This window comes from Alligator mississippiensis, chromosome 5 (genome assembly GCF_030867095.1).
Source record: "Alligator mississippiensis isolate rAllMis1 chromosome 5, rAllMis1, whole genome shotgun sequence".
In the NCBI taxonomy this organism is placed as follows: Eukaryota; Metazoa; Chordata; order Crocodylia; family Alligatoridae; genus Alligator; species Alligator mississippiensis.
Window position 1 is genome coordinate 173,035,047 of NC_081828.1, and position 22,144 is coordinate 173,057,190.

At 43.7% G+C, this 22,144-nt stretch overlaps 1 protein-coding gene across 11 annotated transcripts in view; it reads right to left on the bottom strand.

The window, feature by feature from the left end:
* Window positions 1-22,144, bottom strand: part of PPP1R9A (protein phosphatase 1 regulatory subunit 9A) — a 256,192-nt gene that overhangs the window by 96,765 nt on the left and 137,283 nt on the right. For all 11 annotated transcript variants that reach the window (XM_019497853.2, XM_019497854.2, XM_059728981.1 and 8 more), the window contains exons 3-4: window positions 11,690-11,822; window positions 3,842-3,962 (exon numbers count right to left, since the gene is read on the bottom strand). In XM_019497853.2, coding sequence (XP_019353398.1) covers window positions 3,842-3,962; window positions 11,690-11,822 — 254 coding nt within the window. The remainder of the gene's footprint in view (window positions 1-3,841; window positions 3,963-11,689; window positions 11,823-22,144) is intronic.

Sequence of the window (22,144 nt, forward strand, 5' to 3'; positions counted from 1 at the left end):
TCCTTCGGGCACAAAGCAAGACAATCCCCGAGCGAGGCAAAAGAGGGAAAGGGGCCAGGAGGCTTCCCTGGCTGACCAGAGAAATCTAGGACAGCCTAAGGGACAAAAGGGGAGCACATAAAAAGTGGAAACAGGGAGAGATCACCAAAGACGAATATACCTCCTTCTGCTCGTGCTTGTAGGGAGGCAGTTAGACGGGCCAAAGCTACCATGGAGCTGAGGATGGCAACCCAAGTAAAAGACAACAAGAAATTGTTTTTTAGATATATAGGGAGTAAAAGGAAGGCCCAGGGAGGAATAGAACCCCTGCTAAATGGGCAGAAACAATTGGTGACGGACAGGGGGGACAAGGCTGAACTCCTCAACGAGTTCTTTGCCTCAGTGTTCCTAAGCGAGGGGCACGACAAGTCTCTCACTGGGGCTGTAGAGAGATGGCAGCAAGGCGCCAGACTTCCATGCGTAGACCCTGAGATGGTGCAGAGTCACTTGGAAGAACTGGATGCCTTTAAGTCGGCAGACCCGGATGAGCTCCATCCGAGGGTGCTGAAGGCACTGGCCAACGTCATTGCAGAGCCACTGGTGGGAATATTTGAACACTCGTGGTGCACGGGCCAGGTCCCGGAGGACTGGAAAAGGGCCAACGTGGTCCCCATTTTCAAAAAGGGGAGGAAGGAGGACCCGGGCAACTATAGACCAGTCAGTCTCACCTCCATCCTTGGCAAAGTCTTTGAAAAAATTATCAAGGCTCACATTTGTGAGAGCCCGGCAGGACAAATTATGCTGAGGGGAAACCAGCACGGGCTTGTGACGGGCAGATCGTGCCTGACCAATCTTGTCTCTTTCTATGACCAGGTTACGAAATGCCTGGACACAGGAGGAGGGGTGGATGTCGTATACTTAAACTTCAGGAAGGCCTTCGATACGGTATCCCACCTCATACTGGTGAACAAGTTAAGAGGCTGTGACGTGGATGACTACACAGTCCAGTGGGTGGCGAATTGGCTAGAGGGTCGCACCCAGAGAGTCGTGGTGGATGGGTCGGTCTCGACCTGGAAGGGCGTGGGCAGTGGGGTCTCGCAGGGCTCGGTCCTTGGACCGATACTCTTTAATGTCTTCATCAGTGACTTGGATGAGGGAGTGAAATGTACTCTGTCCAAGTTTGTAGATGACACAAAGCTATGGGGAGAAGTGGACACGCCGAAGGGCAGGGAACAGCTGCAAGCAGACCTGGACAGGTTGGACAAGTGGGCAGAAAACAACAGAATGCAGTTCAACAAGGAGAAATGCAAAGTGCTGCACCTAGGGAGGAAAAATGTCCAGCACACCTACAGCCTAGGGAATGACCTGCTGGGTGGCACAGAGGTGGAAAGAGATCTTGGAGTCCTAGTGGACTCCAAGATGAACATGAGTCCGCAGTGTGACGAAGCCATCAAAAAAGCCAATGGCACTTTATCGTGCATCAGCAGATGCATGACGAATAGGTCCAAGGAGGTGATACTTCCCCTCTATCAGGCGCTGGTCAGACCGCAGTTGGAGTACTGCGTGCAATTCTGGACGCCACACTTCAAGAAGGATGCAGATAACCTGGAGAGGGTCCAGAGAAGGGCCACTCGTATGGTTAAGGGCCTGCAGACCAAGCCCTACGAGGAGAGACTAGAGAAACTGGACCTTTTTCAGCCTCCGCAAGAGAAGGTTGAGAGGCGACCTTGTGGCTGCCTATAAGTTCATCACAGGGGCACAGAAGGGAATTGGTGAGTATTTATTCACCAAGGCGCCCCCAGGGGTTACAAGAAACAATGGCCACAAGCTAGCAGAAAGCAGATTTAGATTGGACATTAGGAAGAACTTCTTCACAGTTCAAGTGGCCAAGGTCTGGAACGGGCTCCCAAGGGAGGTGGTGCTCTCCCCTACCCTGGGGGTCTTCAAGAGGAGGTTAGATAGGCATCTGCCTGGGGTCATCTAGACCCAGCACTCTTTCCTGCTTATTCAGGGGGTCGGACTCGATGATCTACTGAGGTCCCTTCTGACCCTAACATCTATGAATCTATAAGATTTTGTTTGTTTGGTTTTAAACATTTAACTTTCATGTATCTGAGATCAACTTTAGTCAAAGACAGCAATACCTAAATTTCTGTGCAGTGCATTAAATTAAGTAAAGCTGATCATATATTCACTTACTACCTTTTCTTGGAAGCACTACGAAGAAAAAATTGAAAATTTATTTTCTTTATGAATTCAGGCTTAGGAAAGGTAATTGTTTTTTTTTAATATGGTTTTAGATTTCAGCCCAAGAATATAAGTTTTCTTTACCATAACTTTCTCAACCTTCATATCTTAGTTGGATGCCCTAAATAAAGTCTATAATATTTTATTTAAACTGTACTTTTATCCAACGGAAAATATGCCTGTGGCAAGCAAAGACAGGGCTTTTCCCAGATTCTATGAACTCTGCAAATAAAGATAACAATGCAAGGACACCAGGAGATAAACAACATTAGAATATAAATTTTGAAATGTAATTGTTATTGCTTTGTCACAAAAGGACAGACTGTGTGCACAAGGAAACCAATCACTAATATGCAAGATAAGTAACATTTTATTTGTATATGATGGTTACAAAAGCTGTTACAGCATAAAAGCAGAAATGAACAACAAATTATGTGGATTGGAGAATGTTTGACAATACTTTATTATTCTTAAATAATTCCATTAGTTAAATGCTAAAAATTTCTAATCAGGATCAGGGCTCAATAATGCTAAGCACCATGCAAACAAATACAAAAGACAGTAATCTTGCTCTATTCAACTAGAAAGTATTGTATATTCAAACAGAAGTTACTGAACTGCATGTCCAAAGCAAGCAACAGCATGAGCAATTATACTTTGAATAAGCACTCTATAAGAAAACAAAACATCATCCATGTCTATAAAAGCGAAGAAATAGTAGTCAGATTTTCGAATGCAGCTGCCTATTCAAACTGAAAGCACTCTCAGTGCTAAGCGCATTTCTAGCCTTTAACCCATGAATGTGCATATTTAAGAAATTTATAATCCTGAAGATTGTGCTAATCACTTTCAAAGAGTGCATGCTAAATGAGAAATTAGGAATTCGTAAGTCAAAGGGGTCTCGCTTTTAAGAAGTTGTGAGCATTCACTTACTACAGATTTGCTCTGCTCAAAGCATCTCAAGCCAGATATTCAAAATCATTAACTGCAGAAAATTTAAGCTGCTTTCTTTATTTGGATGATTTTCTTTAGGCACCCCCATTTTGGCATCTCAGCCCTAACATTTAGATTTTTAAACTATCAGCCTCTGACAGATGTTCAGTTAAAGGTGTTATTGGATTGGATCTGTGATCTCATCAATTGCGCCTCCTGCCATGCCATGCATTCATTCATGGCAGAATGAGCAATTCTGGGATTGAGGATTAGATCCCAATTATGCCCTACTGTCAGTGCAGGGGGAGCCTAAAATCACAATCAGCCCCCGGAGCCAGCCAATGGTCAGCTGATCATCAGCTAGGCTGGGACTGCATAGAGGCTTAAATGGTCCCTGGTGTGCTCACTGCCAGCTGCCCATCGGCTGATCAGTGGCAGCACTGGCCAGCAGGAACTATACTGTGGCCCATTTGGGGCCTCAGTGCAGTCCATCCAGGCACACACTTATTTTAAGGTGCAATGGAAAACAGCCACAAAATTATTACACTGATTAACTGTGAATAAAGTGTAACACCTGCTAGGAACCTAAGATTTCACAGTGAACTTACACGCACATGCCTAAAACTGAAGTTTTCTATAATGCTATTGTTAAGGAAGTTTCCAAACACCAAATTTAATTTACCTGCCATCTCGTTCAGCTGCACCACCTTCTGTTACTGTTTTGACAAATATTCCTAGTTTTTCAAGACCTGCATCTGCTCCAACTCCCATTCCAATAATACTGATGCCAAGTCCATCTTCATCTGTGAAGAAGACAAACAGAAGCAGTGACATATGTCTGATTTTTAAAGTAATCTGACATTTAAAGCAGAACAATTCTGCTCTGGCTATCATTTTTGGGGTGGGGTTTTTTTGTTTGTTTTGTTGGGTTTTTTTTTCATTTGAGCCCAAAACCACTTATAATTATCTTCTTTTGATAACCTTACTTTTCTCTAGTTTTAGTTACACAAAATAGATAATATTACACATGCCATTTTGAAAGCGTGCTACAGCTAAGCAATATTCTTAATATTCAAAGGAGGAATGAAAAATTCATAGGATCATACGAAAGTAAGACTGGAAAGGATCTCACAAGGTCATCTAGCTCAGCCCTCTGCTCAAGGCAGGATCATTCCTGACTAAACCATCCCAGTCAAGTGTCGATTCCAACCTACTCTTGAAAACTTCCAAGAATGGATAAGTTCTCTAAGTAGCCTGTTCCAATACTTGAAAACTCTCATAGATGAGGAGGAACTTTCTGACTACAACCTAAATTTTCTCTGCTGCAACTTGAGGCCATTGCTTCTAGTCCTGTCCCTTATGGCTGCAGAGAAAAGCCCATCCCCAAACCTCTTTATAATTGTTCTTCAGGTATTTGAAGACTGACATCAAATCCACTCTTAGTCGTCTCTAATCCAGACTAATATCACTAGTTCTTTCAGTCTTTCCTTATAAGTCTTTCCTCCCAAATTCCTAATCATTTTTGTCGCTCTGCACTAGACACTTTCCAATCTGTTCATAGCCTTCTTGAAGTGTGGGGTCCAAAACTGGATACATTTCTGCAGGTGAGACTTCACCAGTTCCGAACAGAGCAGAAGAATCACTTTTCCCTTGATTTCCAAGTGCTACTCCTGTTAATACAACCCGGTATGCTATTGCTGTTTTTAACAATAGTACACTGTTGGTGCATATTAAGTTTATTGTCTACTGTTATCAAAAGGTTCTCCTCTGCAGTCCTGCAGTTTAGCCAATCATTAACTACTCCGAACATGAGCAGACAATTATTCCATCCTAAGTGCAGGACTTGAAACTTGTCCTTCTTGAATCTCATCTGGTTGATTGTGGGCCATTTCTTCAGTTTATCCAGGTCATTCTGGATTCTAGCCCTGCCCTCCAGGATCTGCAACTCTACCCAACTTGGTGTCATCTGCAAATTTGCTGAGTATGCACTGAATCCCTTTGTCCAAAGCATTAAATGAAGATATTGAACAGAAATGGACCTAGGCCAGACCCCTGGGAAACACAACTTGATACTTCCTCCCAAATAAATAGCAAGTCATTGATGACTACAATATATACCCAAATATAAGACAACCCAGAAATTAACACCCCCCACCCCCAATAATTAGATTATATTCATGGAAAATGCATTATGAAATTTGGCAGGGGAGGGGGGGGGGAAGCAGTAGGTGCAGCTATGGCCCCAACCCTGGGCAGGGGCTGGAGCCTGAGCCACATCACCAGTCACCTGCCCCCACCCATCCTGTGTCATTCTTGATTCTAAGACAAGGGGTTTTTTGGCCCATGCTAAATTGGAAGGAACCCTGTCTTAGAATCAAGTAAATACGGTATTCGTTGAGCATAATGATCCAACTGGTTATGCATCCACCTTAAAATACTTTTATTTAACTTGTTAATGAGAATGTTGTGGGAGACAGTGTCAAAAGCCTGGATAAAATCAAAGTATATTACACCCATAGCTCTCCCCTATCCACAGAACTCATCACCCTACCATAGAAAGAAATCAGGTTGGTCAGGCATGACTTGCTCTTCCTGACTCCATACGGGATTGTCTTGATCACCTTGTCCTCTAGGCTATTCACAACAGATTCCTTGACTGGTTCCATGTCTTTCCAGGCATCAAGGTTAGGTCGACTGGTCCGTAATTCACCAGGTGGTTCTTCTTTTCTTTCTTAAACATAGACACTAGATTTACCCTATTCCAATCATCTGCAGCCTCACCAGACCTCCATGAGTTGTCAAAGAGAGCTCTGGGTCTGAAATTGCCTCAGCCAATCCCATCAGTACCCTAGGTGCATCCCATTCAGCCCTGATGACTGGCTTCTTCTAAGTAAATATCTGGTTTCTTTTAAGTAATCCCTAACCTATTCTTCCACTATTCTCAGCTGTTGGCCTCCTTCCTTATCTTTCCTACTAACTGCACTCTGGTAGTTGTCCTCAACTATGAAGACAGTAGTAAAAAAGGCATTCAATACTTCAGCCTTCACTACATGATCCATAATTAGATTGACTGCATTCCATGAAAGACCTATGGTTTATTTGGACTTTCTCTTACTTTTCACATACTTGTAGAATTTTTATTGCTTTACATTTCCCTGACAGTTGAATCTCAAACAATGCCTTGGCCTTCCTCATTTTCTCCCTGCATGCCTGTGCAATAATTTTATATTTTCCCTTAGTACTATGATCAAGCTTCTACTTTTTTTAAGGATTCCTTTTTAAGTTCAAACTGATTGAAGAGATTGCTATCTAGCTAGACTGTCATGATGTAGCACTTCCCATTCTTCCATCACATCAGGATAGCTTGCTCCTGTGCCTTTTAAAGCGCCTCCGTAAAGTACACCCAGTGTTACTCAACTCCTTTTCCCTTCAGACTTCTTTACAAGAGGAGCCACCAGTTCCCTGAGTTTGTTAAAATCTGCTTTCCTGAAGCCCAGTGTCTAGACTCTGCTGCTCTCCTTTTTTCCTCCCTTTAATATCTTGAACTCGATCATTTTATGGGCACTGTCACTCAAGATACCTTCTACCTTTACACTCTCAGCCAATTCCTCCTGGAGCTTCCACTCTAGTTGACCTGCCTACCATCTGTATCAAAAAGTTACCCCAACACACTCCAAGAATTTGCTAGACTGACTGTGCACTCCTATGTCTCCTTCCCAGCAGAAATCCACATAATTAAAGTTCCCCATGAGAACCAAGTCCTACGATTTGGAAGTATTCGCCAGTTGTTTAAAAGAGGCCTTGTCCACCTCTTCCTCCTGGTTTGGTTGCCTGTAATAGATGCTCCCTGTGACCTTTCCCCTGCTGGTCTCCCGTCTGACCAGGGGTTTTCAACAGGCCTACCTACCACTTCATAATGTACCTCAGAAAACATGTACACTGCTTTCATACATAAAGCAATACCTCCTCCTTTCTTCACCTGGCTATCCTTCCTGAATGAACTATACCCATCCAAGACCATGTCAGTCATGTGAAGTTATGTCACCATGTCTCTATCATTCTAATCATACTACAATTCTGTGATTGTACTAAGAGCTCCAATTCTTCCTGTTTTTTCACATGCTTCTCACATTAGTATATAAACACTTCAGGTATCTAATTGACTATCCTATCCTCTCCCTGAGACATTGCTAAAGCTTTCACTATTGATTACCTTTACTGTGTTCCAGGTCTCCTGGCTCTTTACTTACTTTTGACTCTTGCCTCCATCTCCTGGTGAACCTAGTTTAAAGCTCTGCTCATTAGGTTAGCAAGCCTGCATGTGAAGACACTCTTCCCTCTCTTTGTCAGATGGACCTCATCTCCTCCCAGCAATCAATCTTCTTGGAACACCACCCCAAATGCTCAAAGAAGCCAAAGTCCTGCTGATGGCATCATCCGGAAACCCACATATGAATCTCCAGGACACATCTGCACCTAGCTGGGCCTTTACTCTTGACTGGAAGGTTCAATGAGAACAGCTCCTGGGCCACCATCCCCTTCACCCATGCATCTAGGGCCATGTAGTCACTAGTGACCTGCTCAAGGCCACCCTTAACAGCACCATTAATGCCAACGTGGAATATTTAGTCACAGGGCCAGATGAGTCTCAACAACATTTCCATTATGTCTTTCATGTGGACTCATCGCAGCCAACAGACCTCCTGGGCCAACAGGATCAAGTTGGCAAATGGATGCCACTATGGTTTGTAGGATGGAGTCACCCATTGCTTCCTCTTGGTAGCAGTGATCTCAATCCTTAGGGGAAATGGATTACTTGTCTTGCCACTGGAGTGGGCTCCTTCTCAGCCACTGCCACAGCTTCACACCAAATCTCCAGTTGGAGAGCCACAGTTCAGATGAGGAGCGCTGTTTGTTGCTAGAGGTGACAAACTACCAGCTTCCACCTTCCATAGAACCTGCATCTTCCCTGTCTTCCAGTGCCTTCTCTAGCTGACTCTTCCATGATGTTACCACCCTGAGCAGATCAAAAGTGATTACATGGCTGTGGGTGCAAGGGTGAAGAAGACAAGGGCTCAGGTGGTGTTTGCCTTGATCCTTCCAGTCAAAGAGAAGGGTCCGGGCAGGAATAGATGCATCCTGCAGATCAATGTATGACTGTGCAGATGGAAAAAGGTATTTGGTCTCTTGAACCACAGGATGTTGTTTCATGAAGGACTGCTAGGAAGAGATGGAATCCACCTGATGAAGAGAGGGAAGACCATCTTCACAGACACGCTTGCTAATCTAGTCAGGAGGGCTTTAAATTAGGTTCTCTGGGGACACAGACCAAAGCCCTGAGGTAAGTGGGGAAGCGAATGACCTGGAGGAAGCACAAGCAGGAGAAGGCAACTGGGGAGGCCTTCTCATTCTTCCTGAGAAGGTAGGGCAGTCCACTAGCTATCTCAGATATCTGTACACAAATGCACAGAGCCTGCTTGTCTTGATCTGCTGCTCATAAACGGAATAACTGGTGGGAAATGTAGAAGTGGATGGCAACTTGAGCAGCAGTCATTTTGACCATGAGATGACTGAGTTCAGGATCCTGAGGAAAGGAAAGAAGGAGAGCAGCTGAGTAAAGACCCTGGACTTCAAAAAACTAGACTTCAACTCACTCAGGGGACTGATGGGCAGAATTCCCTGGGAGGCCAGTCTGAGGGGGAAAGGAGTCCAACAGAGGTGAGTACTTTGAAGAAACCTTACTGAGGATGCAGCAAACCATCCAAACATGTAAGACTAGCATGTATGGCAGAAGACTAGGTTGGGCTTAGCAGGGAACTCTTCAGTCAGCTAAAACACAAAAAGGAAGCATATAAGAAGTGGAAATTTGGACACACAACTAGGGAAGAGTATAAGAGTATTGCTTGGGCATGCAGGGAAGAAATTAGGAAGGCCAAAACTCAACTGGAGTTGCAGCTAGCAAGGGACATGAAGGGTAACAAAAAGAGTTTCTACAACTATGTCAGAAACAAGATCAGGGAAAGTGTGGGTAGTGAATGGGGGAGGCAACCTAGTGACAGAGGATGTATAAAAGGCTGAAATACAGCTATTCCTCACTTAACATCGTAGTTACATTCTTAAAAAATGAGACTTTAAGCAAAACGACATTAAGTGAATCCAATTACATCACAGGAGATACCTACTAACAGGCAGTGGCCAAACAACATTATAACCAAACACTGCGCGACTTTAAACAAGTATGTTCTCTAACACATCATCGATGTAATAATGAAATAACATTAACTGGGACGGCGTTAAGTGAAAAATATCTGCACTTGATGTCTTTTTTAACTCAGTCTTCACAGGCAAGGTCAGCTCCCAGACTACTGCACCCAGCAGCATACGTTTGGAGAGGAAGTGAGCAGCTGATGGTGGTGAAAGAACAAATTGGGGACTATTTGGAAAAGCTGGATGTGTATAAGTCCATGGGACTGGACATGATGCACCTGAGGGTGCTGAGGGAGCTGGCTGATGTTACTGCAAAGCCACTGGCCATTATCTTTGAAACCTCGTGGCAATTGGGAAAAGTCCTGGACAACTGGTAAAGGGCAAATATAGTACCCATCTTTAAGAAAGGGAGGAAGGAGGATCTGGGGAATTACAGACTGGTCAGCCTCACCTCAGTCCCTGCAAAAATCGTGGAGCCAGCTCTCAAGGAATCCATTTCTAAATGCTAGCAGGAGAAGAAAGTGATTAGGAACAGTCAGCATGGATTATTCAAGGGCAAAGTCAGGCCTGACCAACCTGATTGCCTTCTGTGATAACATGACTGAGTCTGTGGATGAGGGAGAGCAGCAGATGTGATATACCTTGACTTAAGAAAGGCTTTTGATATGGTCTTGAACATTCTCACAAGCAAGATAAGGACATTGGATGAATGAACTGTAAGGTTAATAGAAAACTGGTTGGATCATTAGGGTCAGAGGGTAGTAATCAATGGCTTGATGTCTAGTTAGTAGCTGGTATCAAATGGAGTGCCCCAGGAGTTGGTCTCTACCATCAACCTGGAATATGGTGGGGAGTGCACTCTCACCAAATTTGTGGATGATACCAAGCTGGGCAGAGTAGTACATATGCCAGAGGGTAGGGCTAGGGTTCAGAGATACCTCAACAAATTGGAAGACTGGACCAAAAGAAATCTCATGAAGTTCAATACGGACAAGTGCAAAGTCCTGCACTTAGGACAGAACAATCCCATGCACCAGTATAGGCTGGAGACTCACTGGCTAGCAGCAGCTCTGTAGAAAAGGACCAGGGGTTACAGTGAACAAGAAGCGGAATCTGAGCCAACAGTCTACTGCTGTTGCGAAGAAGACTAACAACATAATGGGCTACGTTAGTAGAAGTGTAACCATCAGATCAAGGAAAGTGATTATTTCCCCAATATTTGGCACTGTTGAGGCCACATCTGGAATACTGTGTCCAGTTTTGGGCCCCCCACTACAGAAAGGATGTGGACAAATTGGAAAGACCATTGGAGGGCAACGAAAATGGTGAGGGGGCTGGGGCACATGACTTCTGAGGAGAGGATGAGGGAAATGGGCTTCTTGAGCATCTTTTCATGTGCTCTGGGGTGTAGGCGGGGGCCACAGTCCCTACAAAGTCAGACTAAAACCTGGGTAGACTAAGCCCCTGTTATTAATGGCGGTGCATGGATAGAGCCTGTACAGGTACAGGAAGAGGAACAGCTGGCAGTGGTGGGGACTTTGGCACTGCAACATCTACCCATCATGTTGATCCTCCTGCTAGTTCCTTCTCACTCTTCCACTGGATCTTCTGAAAAACTCCCCTCTTCCTCATTTACCTGCTTCCACTCAGCAAACTTACAGTGAAGAAAAAAAGTGTCCAGTGAACACTCCCCTCTGAACGTCACACTCTCACTCAAACGCCTGTTTGCTGGCCTGTTCGCTTATCTCGTTCCACTTGCTTCTTCGTCACCAAGTTCTGGCAAGCCTAACCTTTCTGCTTAGGTAAGCCCCACCTACTCAGTCACATTACAGGTCAACTCAATCAGCTGCTGGGCTTAACAACTGAACACTCCTCTGCTCACTCCTCCAAACAATCCTGAAAAATAGCTCCCAAGCTGAAGCTACCCTATGAAGCCCAAGCCAGGCAGGCCTTTCCACTCACCAGAGCACTCACAAACCTTCTCCTCAGGCAACCACTGCTTCCTGCTCTTCTACCAAGCAAGGTTCCCACTCAAACTACCCTGTTTACTGGCCTGTTTGCTCATCCTGATTGTTTCAAAGATTGTTTCAATTCATTTGGAAGTTGAACAACAGGAGACAATTATCTAAAAGAAACAGAATTATGTGTCCTTGAATTGTTTCCTGAAATGAAAGTACTGAATACTTTCAAAGTGTGAAGAACCAAGGTAGCTGGATTAGTTTCATGAGAACAGAATTTATGCTCTGTAGGCAAGTGTGACAATCCCTTTATAGATCTGCACATCAGCTTAGAATAAACTACAAATAGTGCATAGAATGCATACCTTTTTCTAGCTCTACTGGGAAAAGCTCCAGCTTTTCCACGCGCTTTTCAAGTTCATATTCAGCTGATGCAGCCACTGGATCAACTTCATCATTTCTCCTGTCATAGTCTTCATTGGAATATGTATTGAAAACCTGTGAAAAAAGGCCAGTATTGATCAATTATCCATTTCAGAAAAATTATTCACTTAAGAAACTGCTGCAAGTAGTCTACATTTTGATTTTCAATAATACATAGATATTTTAATGAGTATTTAATGCGATTCTCCTTGCATAGCTTTGGGTTTTAAAATTTGCACTTTATTCATCTAGCAGACATGGTGGCCTGCTAAGAACTGAACATTAATTCTGCCTATAACTGATTAATGTTTACCCCTTTTCATTATTAATACAGTGTGTATTCAAGAATGACAGTCTTACTATTTCTTTAAATAATTAAGAAAACAATTTTCAAATTATCCTGATGACAACAATTCAAAAGATGACAAAAATCTTATATAATTAACTGCAACCTGTACCTAAACTCTGTTTTGATATTTCCTCCCAATGAAGCTGCAATCTGGATACACAGAACCAAAGATAGAGCTGATCATTACTGATCTGAAAAAAACAATGTACATGGAAAAAGAAAGATTATCCAGTAGGAGCCAACTCTTTTGGCATGCGTGCCACAAATTAAGTCTTGCACTCTCTGTGAGTGCCATTTCAATTCCCTTCCACCTCCTGATCCGCTACTCTGCTTTCTGCTCCCTGCTTCCTGCTCTGTACCCCCTACCCAATCTCATGTTCTGTTTTCTATTCTCCACCATGTGCTCCCTGCCTAATTTGCTTCTCTGCTTTCTGCTCCCTGCCTAATCCCCAATCTGCCATATACCCCACACAGAGGCTGCCCAAGCCGTTGTGGCATGTGCGTTATAGGTTAGTCACCCCTGCACAATACTTTTAAGTTCCCAAAGTTGTAGAATCACTCTGTTATTGTGTATTTAAAGGACAATGCGTTCGACAACTACACTTCAACTTTACAGTATAATAAATTAATATCTATGTGTGTACATGCACAACCATGAACTTTTCAAGTGTTCATTTAAATTCAGTATATATTTTATTCTTTTGTTGTCCATTCATTGAATACAAGTTAGGGATTACTGAAGTCTTCTGTAAAATCTCTACCCCAGGTCTCTCTTTCACGCTCTCTCTCTCTTTCTCTGTCTCACACACACACCCCGCAGAGTCAAAAGACATGGAAGCTGTTTAATTTTTTGGATCCAATGCATTATTTACTGTATTTTCTCACATGCCTCCCAAATGAGATGCACACCTTGTTTTGGAAGGCAGAATTAAGAAGAAAAGATTTTTCCAGAGTCATGGCTGAATACTAGTTGCATGGAGCAGAAACAGAGTTCACTTACTAAGAACCCTTGCTTCTCAGCCAAAAGCCAGGGGTGTAAACTTGTCACAGCTGCTATCAAATTGGCAGCAGCTTTTGGCTCAGCATCCAACAGTTGCTGCCAATTCAGTAGTGGCTGTGACAGGGGTAAAGCTTTAGCTTTGGAGCTGCAAGGAGAGAGTCAGTGATGCTGAGGAGTAGGCTCCTCCCTTCCTGCATTGGGCTGGGAGCCCAGCCCACAGACAGTCTCTGGCAGCTATTGTAGCATCCAAATGCCTCCCCTCTGGTGTAAAAATGAGTTTTCTCACTTAAATCCCCACATTTTGGATGACTTCTCTGAATGTTACTCTGTTCAGGGGTAGCCAACCAGTGTCTCTGTGTAATGACTGCTTACTAGGGCTTTGTGAAATTTCACCGAGTGGTTCATTCTGAAGCTGTTTTGACTTGTTTCGAGCTCAAAACAGCAAAATCAAAATGAACCAAAAAGCTTTGAAACAGCTTCGAAATGAAATGAGGGCACTCAAAACGTTTCGAGTTTTGAAGCAGCCTGGTGTTGGGAGGCAGGGGAGAGTCAGGGATGAGCTCCCAGTGGCTCTGCCAGGCCCACGGTGCTCAGCCCTGGCTCTCCCCCGTCTCCTGCCTCTCGGCTGAGATCCATGGGGCTGGCAGAGCTGGTCAGAGCACAGCCCTGGCTCTCCCCTGCCACCCACCACCAGGCTGCGCTCCAAGTGGCTCTGCCAGCCCCATGGAGCTCAGCCTACCCTCCCAGCACTGCCGGACTCCTCCTGGGGGTGCGGGCCCCCAGATCTGTGCACAGGATAACAGGAGGCTGATGCTGCTGCCTGGGGCCAACAGCAGCACCAGTCTTCCCAGCACTGGGTGTGGGCTGTTCCCAGCTCCAGTCCCAGGTGGCAGCCTCCTGTCATCCTGAGCACAGATCTAGGAGCCCACACCCCCAGGAGGAGTCTGGCACAGCCCCACAGCCCTCCCAGGGGTGCGAGCCCCTGGATCTGTACTCAGGATGACAGGAGGCTGCCACTGCCAGCAAGTGTCATGAGTTTTGCTTTGAACAGTTTGAGGTGCAGTTTCCCAGAAACCTCTGCACCTATCTCCTTGAAACTTGGCAGGCCTCATGCCCTCAGAAGGGGCTAACAGTCCTGCAATTTTCATCCACATCAAGCAAGAAATGACAAAGGTAAAGGCATTTTCATTATTCCCCATTATAGGCTATGGGAAAAACGTTGAAACGCAGCGAAACAGTTTCGACAAAGCGAAACGGAACAGTGCTTCAAAATGAAATTAAATGATGAAACAAAACACTATCCCTTTGAAACGATTTAAACAGATGTCAAAACAAAACGGTGCTGTTTTGCACAGCCCTACTGCTCAAGTCTACCACTCAGAGCAGTACCAGTCTCCCCAAAGGTATGGGAAAGGTTAAAGGCAGGGGTCATGGCTCAATCAGCTACTTCCTTTCACTACCTCATCTTATATTATCAATTTCACTTCTAGGAGGTTCCCATAACAGCTTTTAGTTTTGCATCCTTAAATGTAAGTCAGAGTGACTAAATTTAAGAAGAAAGATGGTGAGAGCAGGGGAAGGAGAGTGAGATCTAATGTACTAGAACACACTAAAAACACATTTTTCATGAAGCAATCATTGTTAATGACATTGAAGTGGCACTGATAACTGCTTTATAAAAAAAATGACTACCTTAAAATGTTACCACTGCATCATTCCTACCTAGCAATTTGTCACTAGAAGGAGCAATGTAATTGGCTCCATTTCTGCCTAAAACCAGCTGCACTTCATATTTACTGTTTTAAAATAAGCATAAAATAACAAAAAACCCTTCCTCTTGACAATTTTGATGGTGCTGTTGATGATGATTTCTTCTGCGTACTGACTGAAAAAAGGAATAAGCCTGCAGCATTTAAATCTGCTATACAATTTAGAAAGTGTCCCTTGGAGTAACACATATCCTTATACTACGGGTGCTCAACCCCTGGCCACAGGCCAGATCAGCACCATGTCATCTGACCTGCAGGGCTCCCTCCGGGGCCCACGAGGAGTCCATGTGCTATGGCCTTGCATGCTAGATTGGGCATGCAGGGTGGCACAGGGCTCTAGGGTCCCCATGGGGTGGGACAGAGGTGATGCAGGGCCCCAATCCCAGTATGCTAGCTGGGTGGAGGCAGTACAGGGCCTGATCCCAGGGTGTCGGGCATGACATGAAGGCCAGCCAAGGCTGTGCAGGACCTAGTCTGGAAGTGCAGACCCAAGCATGGCACCTGGGGCCCAATCTGGCCCACAGAACACCCTCACACCACTTATCTGACCTGTGGTACCTGAAGGTTGAGCATTACAGTCCTACACCAAAGATGGTGCCATTGTACCATTTCCAGCTTGTGGCCCACCCAGTTTTGGATGATGTTTTTGGCACATTGCTACTTTGGACTGGAGCCTGAAGTTCACATACTTTCTTAGAGAAGATAAATCCATCACAAGTTTTCTTGGCAGAACTCTCCATCACCTTCATGCTACTTGGACTGTCAAGGAAACCTTACAACTACCATGGGAACATGAAGAAAGCAGCCACCACTCAAAGTATTGATATCACCGTTTAAAACAAGAAAATATTAACTAAGAAGCTGTAGGAATAACTTAATCAACACCATTTTAATTTCCCCAAAACAGTTGTGTCGGGACCCAGGGCAGCCGGCCAGCAGCTCTCCCTGACTCCCACCCGGGCAGTTAATGGTCCATCAGGCGGGTACTTGTGACGCATGGAGTGGAATTAATTAGGCGGACGCTTATCGGTTGTAAAGCAAGATTATTTACTCACGCCGTCAAGGTGGTGAAAGACGGAGGTCAAAGATATACTTGGTTAGTTATAGCTTAAGTTTCGTAGGTCGTAGGTCCGTCTGCATAAGTGGTCGGATAGAAATGGTCAGGCAGAATTATGGTCGGGCCGGCAGGTCGTTGATTTACGTCTGAGATAAGGTCGAAGACGCGGGGAACTGACAAGTGATCAAATTGTCAGTTACTCTGACGCATACGTTCAGAGGTCTCCAGGTTGCGTGTGTGGAGGTCTCCCATTCTTCACAGAAGTGAAGACGGGTTTTATTTGTGTAATAGCCAATTGGTTTTCGCCACATCATAAATTTAATTAGAATCGCCAATTATCTAGCGGTCTTCGCTAGGGTGTTATCATAGGGTTACTCCTTGTTTTCTTTGACCAATTATAATGATTTATGTACAGCACAGAAGGCTAAGTTCTATCTCTGTTAGTGGCGCAGCAATACATTTCTTTTTGACATGCGCAGCAAAAAGGCGGTTACTGGCAAAAACTTTTGTTAATACTTAGCTAACTTAGTGCAAAATAAAACTGTTTTGAATGGTTTTACTTGCTTGTGACATGGACACTACTTAATTTGGTTGTGACAAGTTGCTATATTGAAGTTATTCTAAAATGATAACATGATGCAATGTTACTATTAACACAGTAATTGTGTTAAGGTTACCATAATAACATTACTGTAGTAGAGAAGATAGATATTGTCACTACATGAACATTTTCTTTCCCTTTGGTTTCACATAACTAATTGGTTAAGTCACCATTATCTAGCAGATAAAAACAATAATCATATTACAAGAAAGCCATGAATACAGGTAGCCTGTATGACACAGCATAGCAGAAGATAACTTCTATTAACACAGTATCCAGAAAAAATGAAAAAAAAAACCCCAACTGAGCTGAAGCGGGTGTGGCCAGCCCCCAGCAGGACTCTCTCTTTAGGGAGGTCTGCCTGCCCGGTCCCAGGCTCCTGCTGGCTGCTCAAGGGGCTGGAGTGTTGCCAGCCCCAGGTTAGCACTCTGAGGCAAAGGGTGGGGGGTGCAGGGCATGCATCTGTTGATGATACGGAGCTTTTCAATCTCCCATCCTGCTGCGTCATACTGTCTGCAGCAAACTGACAGGCAAGCAAGTCAGCTAAGGGCTAATAGTGTTAACAGTGTTTATCACCCAATTAGCAAAGCAATGGCCTCCTTTCATTACTTCAGACTTCTTAAACAGTCTCCCAGCTGACCCGCTAGTTAGCTCCAAACAGCCCTAAACGGTCACTATTCTGTCTGCCTGCTGCAGTGAAGTTGGAGAGAGACACACACAGACACCTCTCAGCATTACCTAGCATACCACATGCCTAGGGTCTGAGGGGCTTGGGTCCATACTGTGGGAGATGGAGGGAGTGAGGGGGCATGGAGTGGGGGAGAAGGGGATTTCCTGCTTAAGCAGTAACGGGGCGGGGAGGGCTGGGGGTAGCCAGGCAGACCTTGCTGTGTCTGCAGTCTCTGCCAGAGCCTTACACAGGATTAGCTAGCATTCCACAGGCTGGCTATGGTCCATGCTGTGGCAGAGAGGAAGAAGAGTTCCCTGCTTAAGCAGCAAGTGGTAAGAGGGTAGGGGGAGGATGTACGGGGAAGCCAGCAGACCCTGCTGTGCCTGCAGGAACTCTGGTCAGGGAGCACAGGGGAGGGGCCAGCCCTGCTGTGGAGCAGAGATCCGCCCAGCCCAGAGAACATGCTGGGATGCTGGGGGACTCTAGTTTAAGTTACCCCAGGAAGGGGTCTGGGACAGACATTGCATAAACCACTTTGACTCTAATCAGTTAAGTCTGATACTACATTCAACCAGGTCTATCTCAAACCGCTTTCAGCCATTTTCAAACTGGTTTATGTGCATTGAACATCTGTTCTGTTACAGGTTTAAACCAGTTTCTGATCACTTAAACTGGTTTATGTGTAATGCCTGTCCCTAGCCTAGATGTGCTTGCAGCTGGAAACTCCTACAGAAACTGACATAAAGGCAAGGACTTCAATAATTGGTGGTGACTTTGAATACTTGAGTAGAAAAACAGTGATAAGCATGCAAAGTGTATGTACAATTGTCTGCTTAATTTGTGCACTCAGTTGCTATTACTGAACATACAAGATAGGTAAATATGCATACAAATAACTAATTAAACACATGGCTGATTACGGTTAATGCATTTAGCCAATTTCCGTTTGTAATCATAGTAACTGCATGATGTCTGATGCATTTCAATTGATGAAGAGAAGGAAAATTATATGGGCTCTCTTACTCATGATTACTGAATTAAAGTCTGATTTACATGTCTTATGACTCTAATCTGTATGGAACAGAGGGAAACTAGACAGGAGACAAAAATGCTCTGTCTCTATGACCTATACCAGCATTTGGGCTGTACCTCTGCCACCACAGAAAATCATAGTCTCAAAACCCTTGATCACACAACAGACAGAGGTCCTACCAAAATGGAATGTACAAAGATTTCATGGCACCAATTATGATGCAAAGTCTCTTGCTACAAAAACAGGATACTGTTGCCATTTTGAGAAGGTACTATGAACTCTTTGCTGTTCCTAAAAAGAAAGAGCTAGATTCTGGTGTCAGCTATGATAATATAAATCAAGAATTGAGGCAGACAATTGAGTTATACTGGATTCAGTCTGGAGTACCTAAATCCAGAATTAGGATTAGATTTGCTGATAAATCTAATGGAAGATGGTCTACCAAACACACAAACATGACAAAATATACTACCATTTAAATGACCTCAATTATGATTGTGGAGAGAAGGTTAGGAAAAACAAAACTAAGTACTTATAACAAAGCAAACATGTTTTGTTCTAAAACTCAGATGTGGCAAAAAAAGATTTTTGTTACATTCAACAGAACAAAAATGTAAAGTACTATAAAATATGACCTGAGATTAAATAAGAAAACTAGGAGAAAAAAAGAGAGATAAATATGAACAGACACATACACAGACACACACACCTTTTACATATATATAATGCATTGAAAATTAATAAAAAATAAAATGACAAAAATTAAATGAAAATGGTGATTTTTTAACATAATGACAAGTGCTTAAATCAATACAAAACATCCTATTCACGCACACGCAAACATCATATAACTTGTCCTCTCATGGCAGTGAATTTATATGAATAAAGAAGAATTTATCTTTTATTTATTTATATGAATAAGAATGCACAATCTATATTCATGGCTCATAAAATGCAGGTTGTACAGTTATGAATATTTTCAATTAATATTTTACAGAACAGAGACTAAAAGATGAGATTTTAGCACTAGTTTGGGCCTACATAATGTAGGTCAAAAGTAAAATTTTTCAGAAAGCTTATGAACATGGCAGGTCCTTTTATTGTATATGCATTATGACTAAGACATATAATATTGAAAGGTACACAGCAAGAAACAGAGAAACATGAACAATAGTTATCCACAGATTTATATACTTAGTAGAGCTGTGCACAGAGGGCCCTATTCGATTCAGATTCGGCCCAAATCAGGGACAGTGATTCGATCCATTGATTCAGATCACTGTCTCAGATTAAATCCGGCCAAATCCGAATCTGAAGATGCTGATTTGGCAAATCAGCTATTCGAACACAGGCACAGCTTTAAAAGTTTTTTCTACATACCTTGAAGTAACAGGCACGGCTCATAATTGCTGTGGTGCTGGGGTGCATGGAGCATCCCACAGCAGCACGGGGGGCTCTCCAGCGTTCTTGGCAGTGAACCTGCAATTGGACCAGAAATACTTCTTGTCCACTTCCGGGTCTGCCTGGGAGCACAATGGGGGCCCCACCCAGGCCCTCCTGGCTTGGTGATCGGCCACAGGGGGACCCTGGGTGCCCCCCCCACACTCAGGAGGCACCAGTCGCTGAGCTGGGAAGGCACGGGGGGCCCCCCCCCCTGCATGCTCCCTAGTGGACCAGGAAGTGGACCGGAAGTGCTTCAGGTCCACTTCCAGGTCTGCTGCCAAGTGCACTGGGGAGCTCCCTGTGCTTCTGTGGGATGCTGCATCTGCCCCGGCACCACAGCGTTCAGAGCCCCTGCTACCTAGAGGTATGTAGAAAAAACGTTTGAAGCTGTGTCTACATCCGAATCGCCAAGTCTGTCCAAATCTCTCCTAATCGATTTGGAAGGTTCCGAATCAATTCAGAGAAATTAAAGGGTCCTCTGATTCAATTCAGTCGGAGATTCGGCCACCAAATGGGGCCAAATCTCCACTGGATCGAATCAGGGACCGAAGGTTCACACAGCCCTAATACTTAGCAGACGTGAGTCCAGCAGTAGCACAAAATTGATGGTGTATTTAAAAATTGAATCCTATTTTGAAATAAGGTTTTAATGATTCATAGTCAAAGGCTGTGATTAACCAGTAACTCTTTTTTACAGCAGATATTGAAACTGTGTTCTAAATAAGATACTATGAAATGACTTGTAGTAAAGATTAAGACTTGACTTGCAAATATAGCCAAGCACACGTTTGTTTTTCAAAACTGAATACTTACACTCAAATAATTTCATTCTTAAGCCAATGAGTATTAGAAGATGCTATTTTTCTTATTTTGCCCAGGCTAACAATGTTGGCATGAATGAGAGAGCAATGGCTCATGATAAGCACTGCTCACCATAATACATATTTCTTCTTGCATTAAATCAAACCTACATTCTTTGTACACTTCTATGCACAGTCAAGCAAATAAAGGGCAACTGTTCCATACTAAGAAAGGAGTCTTTAGGTTTAAGAAGATTTAACCATATAGAATTTAAACATTTTTATTAGTCCAATGAAAAGCTAAAACATTTTTTTCTTCAGATACCAAGTAATCTCTTTTTCAATGCATCCGGGCTAAGTACAGACAATCAAAAAACCCAAGGGTGACTCAATTCAATCTTCACACATTAGTCTAAGCTGTATAGTTTGAAGTGATAAGCAAGTGAACAGACATTTGCTTTTGATTCTGGAAATGCAGCCACATGCCTGCAGTGCCCCAGACCAGAAGCTGGGAGGGTGCTAGAGCACAACTGCTTGCTTGGCTGGAGCAGACAGCTTGGGCCAAGCCTAACCCACCCACCCTGCAAGGGGGGTAGGGGGGGGAGGTTTGCAGAAGAGGTGCAAAGCATCCTGGGATGCTGGGGGAATGAGAGTTAATTGAATCTAGAGAGGATCTGGGACAGAAGTTCCATGAACTGATTTTACCTAAATCAGTTAAGTCTGATACTACATCCATTCAGGTTGATCTTAAATTGATTTTGTCTACTTTGAAAGCAGTTTATGGGCACTGAACTGCTGTTGTGTTACAGATTTAAACTGGCTTCCGATCAGTTATACCGGTTTACGTGTAATTTCTGTCCCTAGCCCAGGAGAACAATAAAGAATTAAAGCCTGTGGAAGCTGCACCTACAACAGTCACAAACATTCCATGATTCAACTCTACAGTACTGGTTTTAAGTCTAACTAGAATTCTGAAACCTGGCGTAGACTGGTGCTGTGTGTACACTCTACCTCCTTTCAACTTCGGGATCTTGTTTTCACAATTTTTGAAGGCCATTAATATAATCTAAAATCAATCTGTAGTTGGGGGAGATTTTTACTGGACCCAATGACCTCCATTTTATACAAAAGGCACTCAGGTGCAAGTACGCATCATTTTAGCCTGTGAAAACTCAGATGGCCTCTGGCTAGCAAAAAATCAATAAATAACTAAATACACCTGGCCATCCTAACATCCTGGCCATCTAACATGCCTCTGCGTGCATTCACAGGTTATTTTAACATTTGTGGACAACACCACAAATAAGGTGTTTCTCAGTCTAAAAATAACGTGAGCTAACAGCTTTGCGACAGGTAAGGATCAGATGATATTCAAACTGTTTCAGTTACGCATAGTGTGGTTTACTTCTTGGGATCAAACAAATATGTTCCCAATTATTTTAGCAATTCATTCACTAAAAAAGATGATTCACAACCCTGACTCTTACACTAAAAAGAAATACAGACCATATAGCAAGTTGAAGCAGTTTGTGAAGTACAACAAAAGAAAATGCTTCTTTTTAAGTGGGTGCTACAGCATGTCCAGGGTCACTTGCCTTTTTTGCCTTTAAAGTTATCTGCATTTCTTCTAACCGGCCCTATCTGAAGTTAGATCACTGATTGATACAATTTGGGG